Genomic DNA, 16,583 nt, shown 5'->3' on the forward strand with positions numbered 1-16,583 from the left:
TTGCCTTGTCCTTTAAAGAAAATTCATTGGGCAATTATCTCAATAGTGACCCCCAAATTAAATGTGGTCAAACTAATGATAGCTAGTCAAAGATCTATAACTAATTATGAGAATTGAACTGGGTACTGGGGAATGTCAAGATGAATTCTAGATAAAAATAAAAACCATGTTGCCATTTACAAGTGCTAGAAGTTAATCTGTTCGCTTCACTTCTACAGAGCTTATTTGTATGATTGTGAACCACCTCACCAGGCTCCATTCTCTACTCTTCCATCCCACCACCCCTGTTATTGGCTACCATCACCACCTCCATTACTCTCCTGGGCTCAGCTTACTCCCAGGAGTCTGTCATCTAACCCACTGGTGCTCCAAGTGGGAGGCCTACAGCTTTTTACTTGACTAATTCTTAAGTGGCCCAAGATAAAGGTGTCCCTGTCATTAAGCAGACTGGAAGTCCTAACCCAAGAAGACCGTAGGCTCTGGATTTTATCCTCAGGAGCAAAGTAAATCTGACATGTTGTAAGGCTCACAGGAGGCCCTTGATGCTGTGGGGTTACCTCTGTCATTTAATTCAATAACAAATTGAAACTGGTTATTGTTATTACACCCCCAAGTCTTTCTAAGGACCCTTTGGTAGATGAAGCGATTCCCTTTTCTTGAGACCAAGTCTCTGACTTAACAGTCTGTTTGTGTTCTGAGCAGCTAGTATCAATGTCAGTATGGTGTCACAGCATTCCCCATCCCACTCCAGGGTGTGATATTATCCCTGGACTCAGCTCTGGCTCCCAGCGCTTGAACTACCTGCTTCTGCACAGGACTCTTCTGTATCATCTACATGAGGATTTGAAAGTGATCCCTATTGGACAACTAAGGCCTAGTATCTCCCTCAAATAAATTATCACAGATCATGTGCACCGTCACATGACTTTTTCAGAGATGATTTACTTGAAAATCAATAAAGAGACGCACAATGAACTATTAACAGATGATCATTCGGATGATAATACACATACACACATTGTCTAGAAAGCATAAATGTTGTTATCATATAGGTAGTAAATACACAGGTGAATAGAAGCTCAACAGACAGGTTGCTGAAGATACCTGTTAAGATGTGGACCAGATGCTTTGATCCCAGACATTATACAGCAAGATTATTTCTCAGGGTCCATCATAGAATAATAACCAGTTTCTATGGCAGCAAGATTCCAGCACAGAGAAGAGGGGACATAAGCAAGCACAGAAGAAAGAGCTTGGGGCTACACAGATAGCTCAGCGGGTATGAGTGCTTGCTGTGTAAGTGTGAGCAAAGACCTAAGTTCAAGTCTCCAGCATCCATGAGACCTGGGTGTGTCTGTTCTCATCTGTAATATGAGCCATACTTAGGCAGAGACAGAGAGACTGCTGTGTGGGCATGCTTCAAGTTCAGTCAGAAAACTTGTCTTAGGGGAACAAGACAGTGATAGAACAGAACATGTAATGTCCTCCTTTTCTCCATTCTGTAAGCACACATGCATGCGTGCACATGCACACACACACACATACACACACAAACACTGTACTCACATACACATGCAAAAATTTAAAAAGTACAAAACATACAATAACAACAATGACAATGACAAAACAAAGCACTACTTGTCTTCAAAGACCAACATAATAACATTAAGCCCTGTTGCTGGTATGAGTGTGTATCAGGGCATGGGCTTCTAATTCCTCTTCATTTGAGTCATTCTTCAAAGTCCCTTGCTGATAAAAACCATGTTGCACAGGTCAGTTCTTTTCTTTTGGTTCTTATTTCTATTTCAGTCTTACTGGTAGTACAAAAGCTTCCTCTCTGTGTTGTTCTAGCTGCTCTTACATAGTTCTCATGTGACAATGATGTCACATGAGATCAGATACCCCTCTATTCTGCTGGAGTCATGCTTTCTTCTGTGAAAAGAGAGGCAATGACAAGATAAAATTGCTATGAGCCAAAGTTAGAAATCAGTTTATTAGCTAGCAGTAGGATGAGTCCTGTATAAAACTCAACCTTGATGACATGTCCATTCATTGCTCTTGTCTTATATCTTTCTTATTTTATTAATTAATTAATTAATTAATTAATTTATTTACACATAGGGACTATATGTATATATGCCATCAGGCATATATAGAGGTCAGTGGACAAGTTGCAAAGTCTTCTATCATTTGGGTCTAAGGGATGGAACTCAGGACTCCAGCAGGGTTAGTAGTAGTCACCTCTGCTTACTTCCATCTTGCAAGGACCTGTTTTGGATCTTTGTGAGCATTTCTGATAGTGCTGAGAGGCCAGCTGGACCTGCAGGGGGCTTGCCTACTCAGGCTTGTTACCCACAGCTCAATTCAACGAGCACTTGAGTTCAGATATAGAAGACCAGAGATGAAGTGTTAAAAGAGTGACAGCCACAGGCCTCTCAGTGCTTTCAGAGATTTGTACAGATCAAATTACTGTATCGATAACAACATGGAAGATTACTTAACAACCCATGGACTTTGGGCACACAATACTTTCAAATGTGTTTAAATCTATTAAACTATTTTATTTAAATTACAAAATTATTTAAAATAAAAGTATAATTTCTACTATGCATGTGCCCATTCATACTGTCAATTTATGGAATTGTGTGAGGAGGAATTGTGATAGACAAGTATCCTAAAGGAGAGAATGTGGGTACAGATGCTACAGTGATGCTGAGGGCTACCTTCTGTATGGCCACCCTCTGCACACATAACCCATTCCAATTCCTGTAGTGTGAGTAGACCCTTAAACCTACCTCCTGTCCAGTGTGGGAGAGAAGCTGCAGGTGTTTGAAGGTGCTACATGGGCTAACAATGAGTTGGTGGAATAGGGTTATCTGTGAGAGACTGCAGCAATCAGGAGACACCCTTCAGAGAGGGTTAGCCTCTGAGAGGGGTAAGCTTTGGGGCAGCAGGAATACTACCATGAACTTCAAGGAGAAATGCTATGGTAGGCAAGGTTTGCATCATGAGGATCCAAGAGCCAGTGATCTGTCTGTAGTGTGGACAACATTGAACTTCAAAGGGGTTTCATCTTTCATCATAGCCTGTGAGACCCTGAGGACAAACCAAACTATGACTCCTGGGCACCCTGAGTGAATGAGTGTGGGCTATTTATGGATTTTTTTTCCATACCAGATACTCCCCAAAAAACTACCTATTATTTTAAAATATCTCCATAGAATCGCCTAGCAGCCAGCTATGGGAAAACAGATCATGCTTAGAACAGTTTCCAACAGTTTTCCCAGCTGCTATAATGGCTTCTTGGGAGCAAAAGCTCTTTTGAATAAAGCCTACATAGACACAATAATGTCTCATGACAGCACTGTAAGACACATGTTATGTTGATCTCAATTTTCACCTCCATTGAAATGAAATAAAAGTCTGTAACTATTTCAGTGGACCCCTGTGTAGGTTGATTTTTCTGTTTTCCTGACTCTGTTCTGGTCTATGCATTGCTCATTGTACAACTGTTAACACATTTTAGAACTATTCACTGCATGGTAAGCTGGCCTGACATCATTCCCTAGGGTATAAAACACCATAAAGACTGAGAAGATAAGGGGCTGGAGAGATGGTTTGGTAGGTAAGAACACTGGATGCTCTTACCAAGGACCAACATTAGGCAGCCCACAACTGTCTATAACTTCAGTTCCAGGGCATATGACACCCCTTATGATCTCCCCAGGCACTCACTGAACACATGTGATGTTCACACATACGTGCAGATTAACTATGCATACACATAAAAGCTGAAAAATAGTTCTAAAAAATTAGGGATGCTGCTCTTTGAATAGCATGTCCTATTGAAATTGAAAGCAGTGATGCTTACACATAGGCACCAAAAATGTCTGGAAACTGTGTATGGTTTTAATGAGGTTAGTTGATATACTTTGTATTTGAGAACTGACAGATTATACAAAACTTCCAAAATCTAGTTTTCAAATATAATAAGTATGACAGGAGAACATTTTCAAGTCCTTGAGTCTCATTCATGGTCATGGAGGTTGGTTAGTAGCACCTCTATCAGCAGTAGATACTGATTTGGATATGTATGGGAAAGGGAGGGGTAATAGGGCTGCCCAAAGAAATTATACCAACCAACCTCTTCGGGCCACCTATCAGTATTATATGCCAATCCATGACCTCAAGGAATGTAATAGAGAATATACAATCCCCTCCTGCTCTCAGCTTTATGGTGTGATTTCAGTAATTGCATAGTGTCTATGTCTAGGTACTTAAGACTGATTGTATTTCTTTTAGGGGATGGAGTTTGGGGGATGGAGTTAAGGAAGTGTCTTAGAGTTTCTATTCCTGCACAAACATCATGACCAAGAAACAAGTTGGGGAGGAGAGGGTTGATTCACCTTACACTTTCCCACATTGCTGTTGATCACCAAAGGATGCAGAACTGGAACTCAAGCAGGTCAGGAAGCAGTAGCTGATGCAGAGGCCATGGAGGGATGTTATTTACTGGCTTTCCTTCCCTGGCTTGCTCAGCTTGCCCTCTTATTTATAGAATCCAAGACGACCAGCTCAGGGATGGAGCTACTCACAAGGGGCCTTTCCCCACTTGATCACTAATTAAGAAAATGCCTTATGGCTGGATTTCATGGAGGCATTTCCTCAACTGAAGCTCCTTTCTCTGTGATAATTCCAGCTTGTGTCATGTTGACACACAAAACCAGCCAGTACAGAAAGAGTCTTGTGTGCTCCACCTAGGCCGTGATTTCCTTATCTTGCTGAGGATAACCTTGAACTTCTGACCGCCATGCTCCAATTTCCTAGTACTAAGATTACAAGTATATGTCATCATGCCTGGTTTCATTTGGTCCCAGGACTCAAACCCTGGACCTTATTTATGCAAGGTAAGCATTTTACCCAACTGAGCTATCTCCCCAGCATATCACATCATTTCTGACTTATTTTTAAGCATAAAAGTTAGCGTAATTATTGTGACTTTATCGTGCTTGAGATGACATCCATCCATACCTGGAGAGGAGATTCACTGTCTATACTCCAGTATAACAGAGATCTAAATGCTCTTTTCAGCTTGATTCCATCTGAATTTAGTACAATCTGGATGACAGATGATCAAGTACACAGTCTGGCCTCACTTTTCCTATCCTTTAACTGCGCTAAGAGAATCAGTCCTTCCTGTCAATCATCTTACTTCCTACCCACTGGGCTCCAAACCTCTGATTGAATGTGTTCTTCTACTGAATGAAAACCAGCCATGGTCACTATCTCCACTTGTTGTAAATTATAGTTGCAGGGACACTTCTTATGTTTCTCTCTGAGTTTCTTCAAACTGTGAGCAGGCAACCTTCTCAACACAAGCTATTGAACAAACAACTGCTGAATACAGGCTGGAAGGGTTTTTATGCCTTCATATTCTCCATGTGTCTTACAATATCCATGAATCCTCCAACCTAAAATCTTGTCCTTTTGTGTCAAAAGTAGCAAAGAAAGGCTGGGAGGTAGGACTGCTGTTCCCCACTGTCCACACCTACTGTGACACACCTATAGCCCTCAATGGCATTCAGAGTAATGTCGAGGTCAGAGGGTAAGAGAGTTCTAAAGCTCTGGCTGATCCTGACAGGAATGCCAATGGAAAGCCTATTCCTGCAATAGACAGACATGCCACTCCTGGTTCCCTCTCCTTCTTTTCTTAGAGTTTACTGTCAGAATTTTCCAGGAAAGAAAGAAAGGAAGAAAGGAAGAGAGAGAGAGAGAGAGAGAGAGAGAGAGAGAGAGAGAGAGAGAGAGAGAGAGAGAGAGAGAAGGGAGGGAGGGAGGGAAGGAAGGAAGGAAGGAAGGAAGGAAGGAAGGAAGGAAGGAAGGAAGGAAGGAAGGAAGGAAGAGAGAGAGAGAGAAAGAAAGTTAGGAAGGCATACCAAATATAACAAAATTGTTTTCTATCATTTGTGACATGATGATTAAAGATCTTATTTTCCTTTTTTAACAGATTTATTTATTCTACTTGAATATACTGTCATTCTCTTCAGACACACCAGAAGAGGGCATCAGATCCCATTACAGATTGTTATGAGCTGCCATGTGGTTGCTGGGAATTAAACTCAGGACCCCTGGAAGAGCACTTAGTGCTCTTAACCACTGAGCCATCTCCCCAGCACTTACTAAACATTTTCATATTTTTTTCAGCAAACATGCCTCTAAGTATAAGCCAGTATTTTTCCTGCAGTTTTACACTCATATCTGACCATAACCTACAATGTTTATTATAGAACCAAAATTTAAGCTTGGGTTTGCTTGGATGTTATGAAAATCCCTTTAGGTCTGGGATTTTTTTCCTTTAGTGATAATATCATGGTTTAGATCTTAAACATCTGGAAAGGCAGACATATTGAAAATCTATCCACAATTCAGCAGCATTCCAGGCATTGGGCATGGTGGTGTAGGATCTGACCCATGGCTGGATTGATCCATTCATGGATTCATGATTTAATGGGTTCCTGGGAAGCAATGGAAACTCCAGGAGGGAAGACTTAGCTGGGAGTTACTAAAGTCTGTACTTGAGGGAAATATTCTACCCTTACCCCTTCCTTCATCACCATGAAGCAAGCTTTCTTTTACCACATACTTCTGCCATGATGTTCTCCCTCCACACAGACCTGTGAGCAACTGGGCAAGGTGAGCATGGACTGAAATCAGAAGTCAAAAGCACCTTTGATCTTTAACTGTTGCTCTCCAGTGTTTTATCACAGAGTTGCTAAGCTGACCAACACAGTTGAGGCACACAAAGAATAGCAGTGCAGGCTCTTGGCGAATAGTAACCTCTCCTGCTGTTAGTATCATGTCTAATGCTAGAATACAGGGATACTATCCCCTAAACCAGCTCTGGGAAAGGCCAAGTCAGGGCCTCAAGTTCATCCTAAAACCAAGTTCTCCTGTGTGGGTCCTCTCTGATAACACACTGTAGGTATGGAAAAGGTAAGTGCCTAATGACCAAATGTTTTTTATCTATCATCATCAGGTATATCACGCAGCCAAACCTAATGCTTGTGACAAGTTCCTTTTCACAGTTCAAACTACTGACAATATTATTTCTTTTGGACAACACTGCAAGGTTTTGGGAAGATAAGTAGAAAGGATTGGTTCTTATGAGCTTCATCACTGTGTCTGCATGAAGACAACTTGGATGTGAAGAAAAAAAAATCATCCTGTGCCACCTTTCAGAACACTGTGGCAAATAGATGTAGTCCTGAGTGAATGGAGATTGTTGATATGAGCACAGCTGTATCAAGTACCTGAGTGCCTCAGGTCCATGGAAAGGGCAAAGCCATCCCTGGTCCATGTGTGTCTGCTGACAGTGTGCACAGGAAGTACAGCCTGCAACTCCTTCCTGGATGGGCACCTGCCTCCTCTTTCAACTGTTTACAATAAACCTGGCCCCTCCATTCAGATGTATAAAATAAACACCTTGAGTTTCCATATTGGTGCTTCTGCATCTCCATCAGAGCACATGGCCTACCCAGTCCCAGCTTTACTATGTATCTGTGTGTCTTAGATGATCCCATCTTTGTCCAGGTGAGGTCAACGACAAAGCTGTGCAGGTCATGGTAGATTGGTCATCTCTGTAATGTGCAGAGGGACACAAACTAGACCCTGTTGTCCCTGGTTTGAAAGAGAGACTATGAGAAATAGATCTAAGACGTGGTAACATTATGGGAGTATGTCATCTGTCAGTCCAGAGCACACCTGAGGGCTGAAGCAGTGTTTCTGATGCAGCTTTACTTGGAACGGTTACTTTGGTTGTTTTCTTTGGTTACCCCTTAGGTAATAGCTGTTAAAGTATGGCTATGTTTTGTCCTCCCATCCCCATGCTTCCTGAAATAAGACCCAGACTCAAAATACATTTACAAATCCTTTGGCCATATAGCTTGACTCTTCTCTGACTAGATATAACTTAAAATATTCCATTTATTCTAGTCCACTTTCTGCCATATGGCTGGTTATCTATGTTCAGGTACCATGTGTCCATCTGGCCATATCTTGCCTCTGAATATCCCTGCCAACTTCTCTCCCAGAATTCTTCCTCCTCCCATGTTTCACCTTCTATTCCCTGTGTAAGTCATAGGTCACAGGCTTTTTAATTGACAGGTGATGCATCCATACAATACACAAGATGTTCTCTCCACAAATAATAATTCCTTAACAGATGACTAATTTACATATCTATTACAAATTGGTCCAAGCTTGTTCTTTTCCCTATCCTCCTGGCCAGTGCCTTTATTTCTATCAATATCAGCCTGTGAACACATTTTCTTTTTTAAGTACAGTGGTATAAATGTTTGTAGGCAAGTGTGCCAGCAGCTCTGGGATTCAGTCACAAGCTGAGATGTTCACTGTGACTATATAGTATAAAGTATACTCTGTAAATCTTTAATATGCTGTTATTATATATTTATATATGTGCTTATATGTAGATGGTTATACATGTATATATACACAACATATTTAAAGATTATGCTAATTATATCAAATATTCTCTCTAAATCTTTCACATGTATGTTCATCAGGTTTTGAACATATTCACTACACAAAATCTGTACTTGTATACCCAGTCTGCCTCTAAATGTCACAAGATGTTTCATTTTCAGGCCAAGTTGATTTATTATTAAAACAGGAAGTCTTCTATATAGATCAATATAAAATGAAGGCCTCTGTTACTTCTTGCTAAACAGTGGAGATAATTAAAACAGAACACATGGTACAGTGAGCAAAGAAATCCATCAAATAAATTCACTGTAAGGCGAGGTATTTGCTGTATTCTAACCAGACAACCAAGTTAAAGTGTGTCGAGAGCCATGGGCTACTCACTGGTGTAGGTGAGCTGGAAGCCTTGGGCGGTGTCTGACCCGTTGGTGTTGAACTCCAGCCTCAGGTGGTTGGAGGTGCTGTTGAGCACCAACCCCATCAATTCGTTTCTTGTGAAGACACCCAGTGACCTTGAGGAGCTGTCCTTTCCATCGTAAACCTAATGGAAGTAGGCAGAGTGAGTCTCCAATTCTTTAAAGCCCTGTTGTTAGGCATCGATTTTAGCAAGCCATTCCTAACTTTAAGTATGTGGCTTCATTCAAAACTTGAAACTCAGTTTACAGAAACAGAGATGGACGATGAGGCTAAATAACCTAATTCTTTCCATTGTACCTTTCCCATCAACACCACACACAAAAGATTCCTGGCCCCATTTTATTTGTTTTTCAACCCTACACCCTGAAAGGATACTTTATCAGACTACTGCAGAGCTAAGGACACACATCCCTCTTCCATGGCACTCTTTCTGCTGAAGTATGACTCTATCCTGGATATTCTGGTCACACGGAGTGTGGCAGCCTCTTGTTTTCCAGTGTTGGTGGTGTGCTGTGGGAATGGTGTCCTTCACCTCCCTCACTGAGAGGTGAAGACCTTGTGGATGGAGTTCACAAGGAAAGAAAACTAAAAATGCCTTAGATTGTCTTGAATAGCATCCATTTTTTCTTAAGGAACCTGTCCAAGGTCACTAGAGATGTGTGCAGCATCTTCTGACATCTGGCCTAGCCCTGTTGCTGTTCATCCTCAGAGACCTTGATTTTTCACCAATGTATGAGCTAGAGGCTTTAGTCAGGCTTATTTCCCAACCAACTTGAAGGCAGAAAAAAACAAACCTGAAATGTAGCAGAGCAGCAGGTAATAAGCTTTATTAAAAGTGAAGCACACACAAATCCACAGAAAAGGAAAGACAGACACACAGACATAGATACATAGAGGTACATAGACAGACAGACAGACAGACAGACAGACAGATAGGGACTCCCTACAGAGTGGAAAAAGAATCCAGAAGTCAAAATCCATTTCCCTTGAGGGCTGTGGGTAAAGTGTTTCCTGAGGTCTGGGATAGGTCTCCTGCCCCTTCTTTGGCATTGGTCAGTTTAGACCAAGGAATGGGAGCTGATAGGCTCACAGCTTCAGTTAAACATGCCTAGGCAATACTTGAACATAGATGAGTAGTCTGGATCAGTTGACTGGAAGGAGAGCCCTGCTGGCAAAACAGAAGGCTTACTAGCTCTTTATCCTAGGTTAGAAGGGTGAGAAAGAAGCTGGAAGGTTCTCCTATTTATACTTTGTGATCCTTTTTTTCTATACGTCTGCCTGGGAATCTGTCTATCATCTAGTCCCTATCATCTCCTTTCCATCCATGCATAAACCGTATGTGGCTCAAAAGCCTCACCCATACCTATATGTACTCTTAAAAAGAAAATTCATAGAGAAAAATAAGCTAATTTTATTTCATTACAATTAAATACACAAATACTTAAGCTGTAGAGTCCAATACCACTTCCTTACTGAGAGGCTCTGATCATAAGCTATTGTTCTAAAAATAAACATTGCTTTGTGCACGTGTGGCACTTCCAGACATAAGGAGAGTTCTTACACTCAAAACAATAACAGGTTCTATGTGCAAGTCCTCTGCACGCTCCTGGGTCCCCCAAGACACCAGGCCTTTCTCTATGTGTAGGAATTCATGGAGAGGTGCGGTGGCAAAGGTGGAAGGACACACAGGTTTGTTCATTGCTTGGCATTGAGTCTCTGTTTACAAGGAGCAGGTTGGAGTCCTCTGACAAACTCCCAGTGGTTTCATGAGCAGCAACTTACTCACAGTGACCTCTTGGTTACACTATCAAGAATAAAAAACAAAACAAAACAAAACAAAATACTTGTGTAAATCCCACCATTCCCTGGACAGCAAGCCATCCAACCATGTCCATGTCACTCGATCTGGGTACTCTGTGCTCAGCTGTGAACATCCTTGAATGAGCACTCAGATCATGAGCATGCAGCTGGCCATCAGTGAATAATAGCCAGGGCCTTTTTATTGCAGAGTGAAATGGGAACTCAAAGTTGGCTTAATTCACATTGGAAAAAAAGAAAAAAGAAAAAAAAAAAAAGATGAGCTATGCTAGTTATCAGGGCATTCAGTAGCCAGAGTTCCTCAGCCACCAGCAGTAGACTCACAAGTCTGTGGTGTTCAGGAAAAGCACTTGGGAGTTTCTTGTTCTACATGGTATAAGGAAAACGCAACCCCTTATCCCAATCTTGGCATTTAATTGCTTCTTAGGTCTATAGAAATGTAGCCCATAGGTCATAGCACATTATGTGATATCTGGAGTCACAGCTGAGCATCCTTGTAGAGTCTTTCCTGGCTTACAGAGCTGAGCCCTGGAGCTCTTTTTGAGTTACCCACTTCCTTGCATAGAGCTTACACAGTCACTGAGCTCTGTCCTCTATTCACACTGTGTATGCTTGTGAGTGTGCAAATGAAATCAAAGTCCCTTCTGATAGGCCATAGGGGTCTGAAAGGTAAGTGTGAACAGCCCGTGCCCCTAATAAAATGATTTAACTTCGAGCCTATTATTTACACCTGAAGTATTTATTGTAAACCTAAATGAAGTGTGAAAAAAATGCATTGGCATTTAGGCTCCCAATATTTCCTGGCAATTAAAATTAAATGTGGTAAGCAAGATCGTTTCTTCTTCTTCTTCTTCTTCTTCTTCTTCTTCTTCTTCTTCTTCTTCTTCTTCTTCTTCTTCTTCTTCTTCTTCTTCTTCTCCTCCTCCTCCTCCTCCTCCTCCTCCTCCTCCTCCTCTTTCTTCTCTCCCTCCTGTATCTGCCCCCTCCCCTCCCCACCCTCTTCCCCCTCCCCTTTTCACTTACTTACTTACGATGAATAAGTTTCAAAATGGACATGATTTCCTTGCTTGTGCTCCAATCATGAATTTCACTGTTTCTAATCACCCATACACAGAACATATTTAAGTTTTACTTAAAAGCTTATTTAAAAGCATAGTGACTTCTAAATTTGAGGTTATCAAAGAGTCTAGAAACTCCTTACTTGCACCCTAACTTTTGCTTTAAGGAGACTGCTAGTTTCTTGGCTTAATGATAGCCCTTCAAGATGTCAGCAGGAGACTGTGAAAGTCTATAGAACTGAAAGAATTACCAGGAAAAAAAAAGTGACTCTGTTAAATTATGGCACTAAAAAGAAAGCACCCTTGGGCATGGGAGGAAGGAAGGCCAGTTAATATATAGAAGTCTCTGACCCACACATGACACTCCTTTTGAAGTTGAGTGGAAGCCCAGAGGGACGCATTCAGCTCCAGGTGCAAGGATGCTGGAAGGGTGGTGGCTACTCTTTCCTTAGAAATGACTCAGTCCTTTAAGGTGAGTTGAAGTCACAACAGCTGAGAGGTGCCCTTGCTGTGTTCATGAGGCTGAATCAAACTCACAAACTCTGGAACTTTGGAAGGACCTGAGGATGTCAACATACTGTTCTGGTGACTCAAATCAGCCCTGTGACCTGGAAAATTGCTCCCTTTACTCTGGAGGGAGCAGGAGGCAAGCTCTATGGTTTGTGCACCTTTTCCCCCTCAAACCTTCTTTTCCATGGTATTGGGGTAAAGTCTGCCTTTCTTCCCTAGGTCCTTGAAGGTCTTCAAATTCTTGAAACAGTTACAGGTGATGAGGGAGTTACTTGAGAAATATTAGTGTTAAGAATATTTCTGCCAGAGCTGGCATCTGATCAGAGAGTTGCTGGTATCTCACTGTTTGGTGGTAAGATTCTTGCTCATCCAGTACCATGTCTACAGACAGGCGCTGGGTTCCTTTCATAATTATACCAGATCCTTCCCAGTCTAAGTGTAGTGACCACATTTGACAACTAAACATAACTAGGGAAATGAGTGGATGGTCTCTGTCAGCTATTATTATTATTATCACTATAAGTATTGTTATTATTAATTCTTATTATTATACATTACAGATAACACTAGCACAGCCAGACAAGTCAGTGTCATTGCATGCTCCCACACACAAAGAATTTAGGTGTCGAGTTAATAATATTCCCAAGATACATGACTTAGTGTTGGTCTACTATTGCAGAGATGATTTCTAAATTTACATATTCTACTGTGTTATAATTGCTCAATTGATACATAGGACTAAATAATATGTAAATAACTGTATATTAACATTCTATATAAATTGGTACATAGATGAATGGATTGATCAATACAAGAAAGAGTTAATGTATGTGCTACATACATACATATGATAACTAGTTGCTAAATAGTTGATACATAATTCATAGATAGGCAGATTATAGATAAGAAAAAACAGATAGACATTTTTGCATTTGCAGATAGACAAAAACACATATAGATAAAAGAGACACTGATATATAGTAAATAGAAAGATAGTATACAGATGATAGACATAGAGATAGACACAGATAGACAGACACACAGACAAATAAATAAATGGACAATAGCAATCAGATCCATCAGTCTGGTGATAGATTCCATGAGAAGAAGAGCCTCAGTTTCAGCCTACAGAGAAGTTTACCTTTAGAGTGTCTCCTTCGAAGAGCTGGAAGGTTCGAGCTCTGAGATGGATCCCCTTCCCGGCTTCTGTTTCTATTTTATAGATACACTCATGATTATTATCATAATGGGATGGGAAATTTGGAGAGAGTAATGTTCCTTCATTTCCTTTGACGCTTGCTCCACATTCAGCTAAAATAAATGGGACATTAAAAATAAGAGGATTCAAAAGTGGAATTATGGATGAAAATAGATTAAAAACTCCAACACAATGGCCACCCCACCTCTAACCATGTACCATTGCTTGCCAAGGATACCTCAAAGGCACGATTTTGGTGTTTTACACCTCAGCGGGAGACACGCCCCATCCATCTTACTTTCAAACTGTTCTTTGTAACACTAACCACACGGTTCTTACTACATTGATCCTGCACACCACTAGCTGTAGCTCAGGAATAAAATCAACATGCTCCCAGCACCGTGGTGACCTCACCATACCTTCTCTATGACTCATCATTTGCCCAGGCTAATTTCTGTTTTACTCCTATGTGGATATAAGTTTCTTCTGCTTAGGTTTTATGGCTTAGTGTTGAACTTGTAAGGAGAGGTGAGCACTTGATGACAGGGATAGAATTCTGTCCCTTTTCTTCATGGGACAAGAACCAAATTTACTTGAAACAAAATACCTTTAATCAAAGTTAAGCTGACAGTACATGACACCCAACTTTCTGAGAAGCCTGAAAAAGCCACTGAGGTCACAATATGTTTTCTCATTCATGGAAGTGAGTAATTTTAGCCAATAACTCCCTCTGTTCTAAAATGTTGAAGGGAAAATGCTGACTACTGAAAAATGGTACCACAACCACCACCATTGCTGCCATCACCATCATTATTATCATCACCATAGGTATCATTTGTCATCATCATCATCGACATCACTGCCATCATCATCTTCACCACCATCATTAACACCATTACCATCATCATCATCATTTGTCACCATCATCATTGTTGCCATCATCATCATCAGTCAGCATCTTTGCATGGGCAGTGTGTCTGGGGGCCAAGGCTTCTGTAACATCAACTGCCTAGAGCTTGATTTCAAGCTGTTTGCTTTCCTTGTTTTAATCATGATGGAACAAGGTTTCCCTGGCCTCCATATCCTTCACACTACCAGGTTTTTAAGAGAATTGTGTTTGCTTGTTTTATTTGTTTATGTTGTTCTCCATCTATGAATGCTGTATCAACTATCTATCAGTTATTTATCATATATATATATATGTATATACTTTTATTACTTCTTTTTTGCATTGATCAATCCATTCATCTATGTCCCAATTTACATAGAATATTAATATACATTTATTTACATATTATTTAGTCCCATTTATCAATTGAGAGATTATAACACAGTGGAATGTGTAGACTTGGAAATCATCTCTGTAACAGTAGACCAACACTGCTAAGTTATTTCTGTTTCTTTTATGTTTATGAACTTGCCAGTTAGAGAATTTTCACAGACAGAAGAGTCTTAGGTAGATTGCCATCCATCATGCTACATGACCTGTCACAGGTAGCCTACTTAAAAAAATTAAGCCTTCAATTTGCAAAGATGGACACAAGAAACAAATACTGTAATATGCCAAAGTGCCTGAGAGGTCCCTGAGCCCTGATGCTCCATCTCATGGGGAATCACCATAGAAAACATGGCATCCACATTGATGAGTCAGATGCTCGGGAAAACTGCCAAGTGAACTGATCCATGTGTTGAAAATTCTTTGAGCTTTGTTCAAGGAATCCACTTCATCATCCCAGCAATTAAATGTTTTCCTTTTTAAGTCTTTTAAAATTCTTTCAATAGTTCATTTAATATTTCTCTAAAGTGCTTGAATATAATATCCCTTGATATGAATCTCTTTCATCTTTATAGAGAACCTAATGAAACAGTAATGAAAAATTGGATTATTTTTGAGAGTTTTAGAACTAAATTAATTAAAATAAAATTGGGCATGATGGGAGGGGATCAGTTGATTCTTCTATTCATTCAGTATACAGTGGCATCAATATATGAAGTCAAGTGTCTCTCTACTGTGACAGCTGCTGCAGTGTAGGACTCCCACAAGGTTAAGCATGAAAACCTGCAGGTGCACACTGCTCAGATGCTGGCTGAAGTTGACAGCCAAGTACAAGCCACATGCCATCTATGTGGACTAGCAAATATTCAGTCACAGGAAGGTTATTTTACTGGAGAAGCTATTTTTTTTTTTTTAGATTTGTTTATGTGGAATATAACCTTCCAAGCTGCCTGTTTGGTGCCTAAACTGGAATCAGGCTTAAGCCATCTCAGAGACTGGCCCATCTGCATAACACTGAGACTATGAGAGGTCATACAGGTCACTGGGGTTTGGGCATGAAACCACTGGGAGAAGATATATGTGGCTACAGATACTATAATTTTGTGCAAATTATAGTGGACCCTCTGAGACCATTGTGAAATGGTAAGAAGTAATAATTCATTTTCATCTACATAATGCATGCTTTGGAACAGAGCTATTGAAAACAGAAGAAGAAAAGAGCCATAAAACAGAAACAAAATTGTCTACCTCCCCATACTTGAAGCAAGCTGCTCACTTGTGTCCAGAACAGAAGAAGCCCTCATCAATGAAATATAAATTTTATATTAACTCAAGATACCTAAAAATTGCATACAATGGGACTGTTTTATCAGTTTTTTTCTGCTAAACTCATTTCCCCAATTAGTGCTCACTGAGTAAACTTTTAAGAATAGAGAGAAATGAAAATTTAGCTATTAATTTTCTTTAAAAATTTGGATAAAAAGATGGCTCAGCAGTTAAGAACACTTGTCCTTCTTGGAGAGGACCAGCATGTCCTAGTACCTAAATGCAAGTGGTCACAATTGCAGTTAACTTCAAGCTTCAGAGAAGCTGGCACCCTCTGACCTTCAAAGATACCCTGCACACATACGTCCATATACACACGGATACAACTAAATAAAATAATCAAAACAAATTTTTTTTTTGAAATTCAACTAAATAATTAAGAACTATGAAGGAACTAAAGACTCATTGGGTGAAAACAGTGATATCTAAAGAGAATGCCAAATGGTCACTAAATTTAGTGCTAAAAGAAATGCAGAGTAAC

At 40.4% G+C, this 16,583-nt stretch overlaps 1 protein-coding gene across 1 annotated transcript in view; it reads right to left on the bottom strand.

Moving 5' to 3' along the window:
* Nucleotides 1-16,583, bottom strand: part of Csmd1 (CUB and Sushi multiple domains 1) — a 1,626,901-nt gene that overhangs the window by 264,150 nt on the left and 1,346,168 nt on the right. The window contains exons 22-23 of the mRNA XM_085844142.1: nt 13,444-13,613; nt 8,884-9,040 (exon numbers count right to left, since the gene is read on the bottom strand). Coding sequence (XP_085700268.1) covers nt 8,884-9,040; nt 13,444-13,613 — 327 coding nt within the window. The remainder of the gene's footprint in view (nt 1-8,883; nt 9,041-13,443; nt 13,614-16,583) is intronic.

This window comes from Mus caroli, unplaced genomic scaffold (assembly GCF_978045245.1).
Source record: "Mus caroli unplaced genomic scaffold, Mus_caroli_1 scaffold_10, whole genome shotgun sequence".
Lineage (NCBI taxonomy): Eukaryota > Metazoa > Chordata > Mammalia > Rodentia > Muridae > Mus > Mus caroli.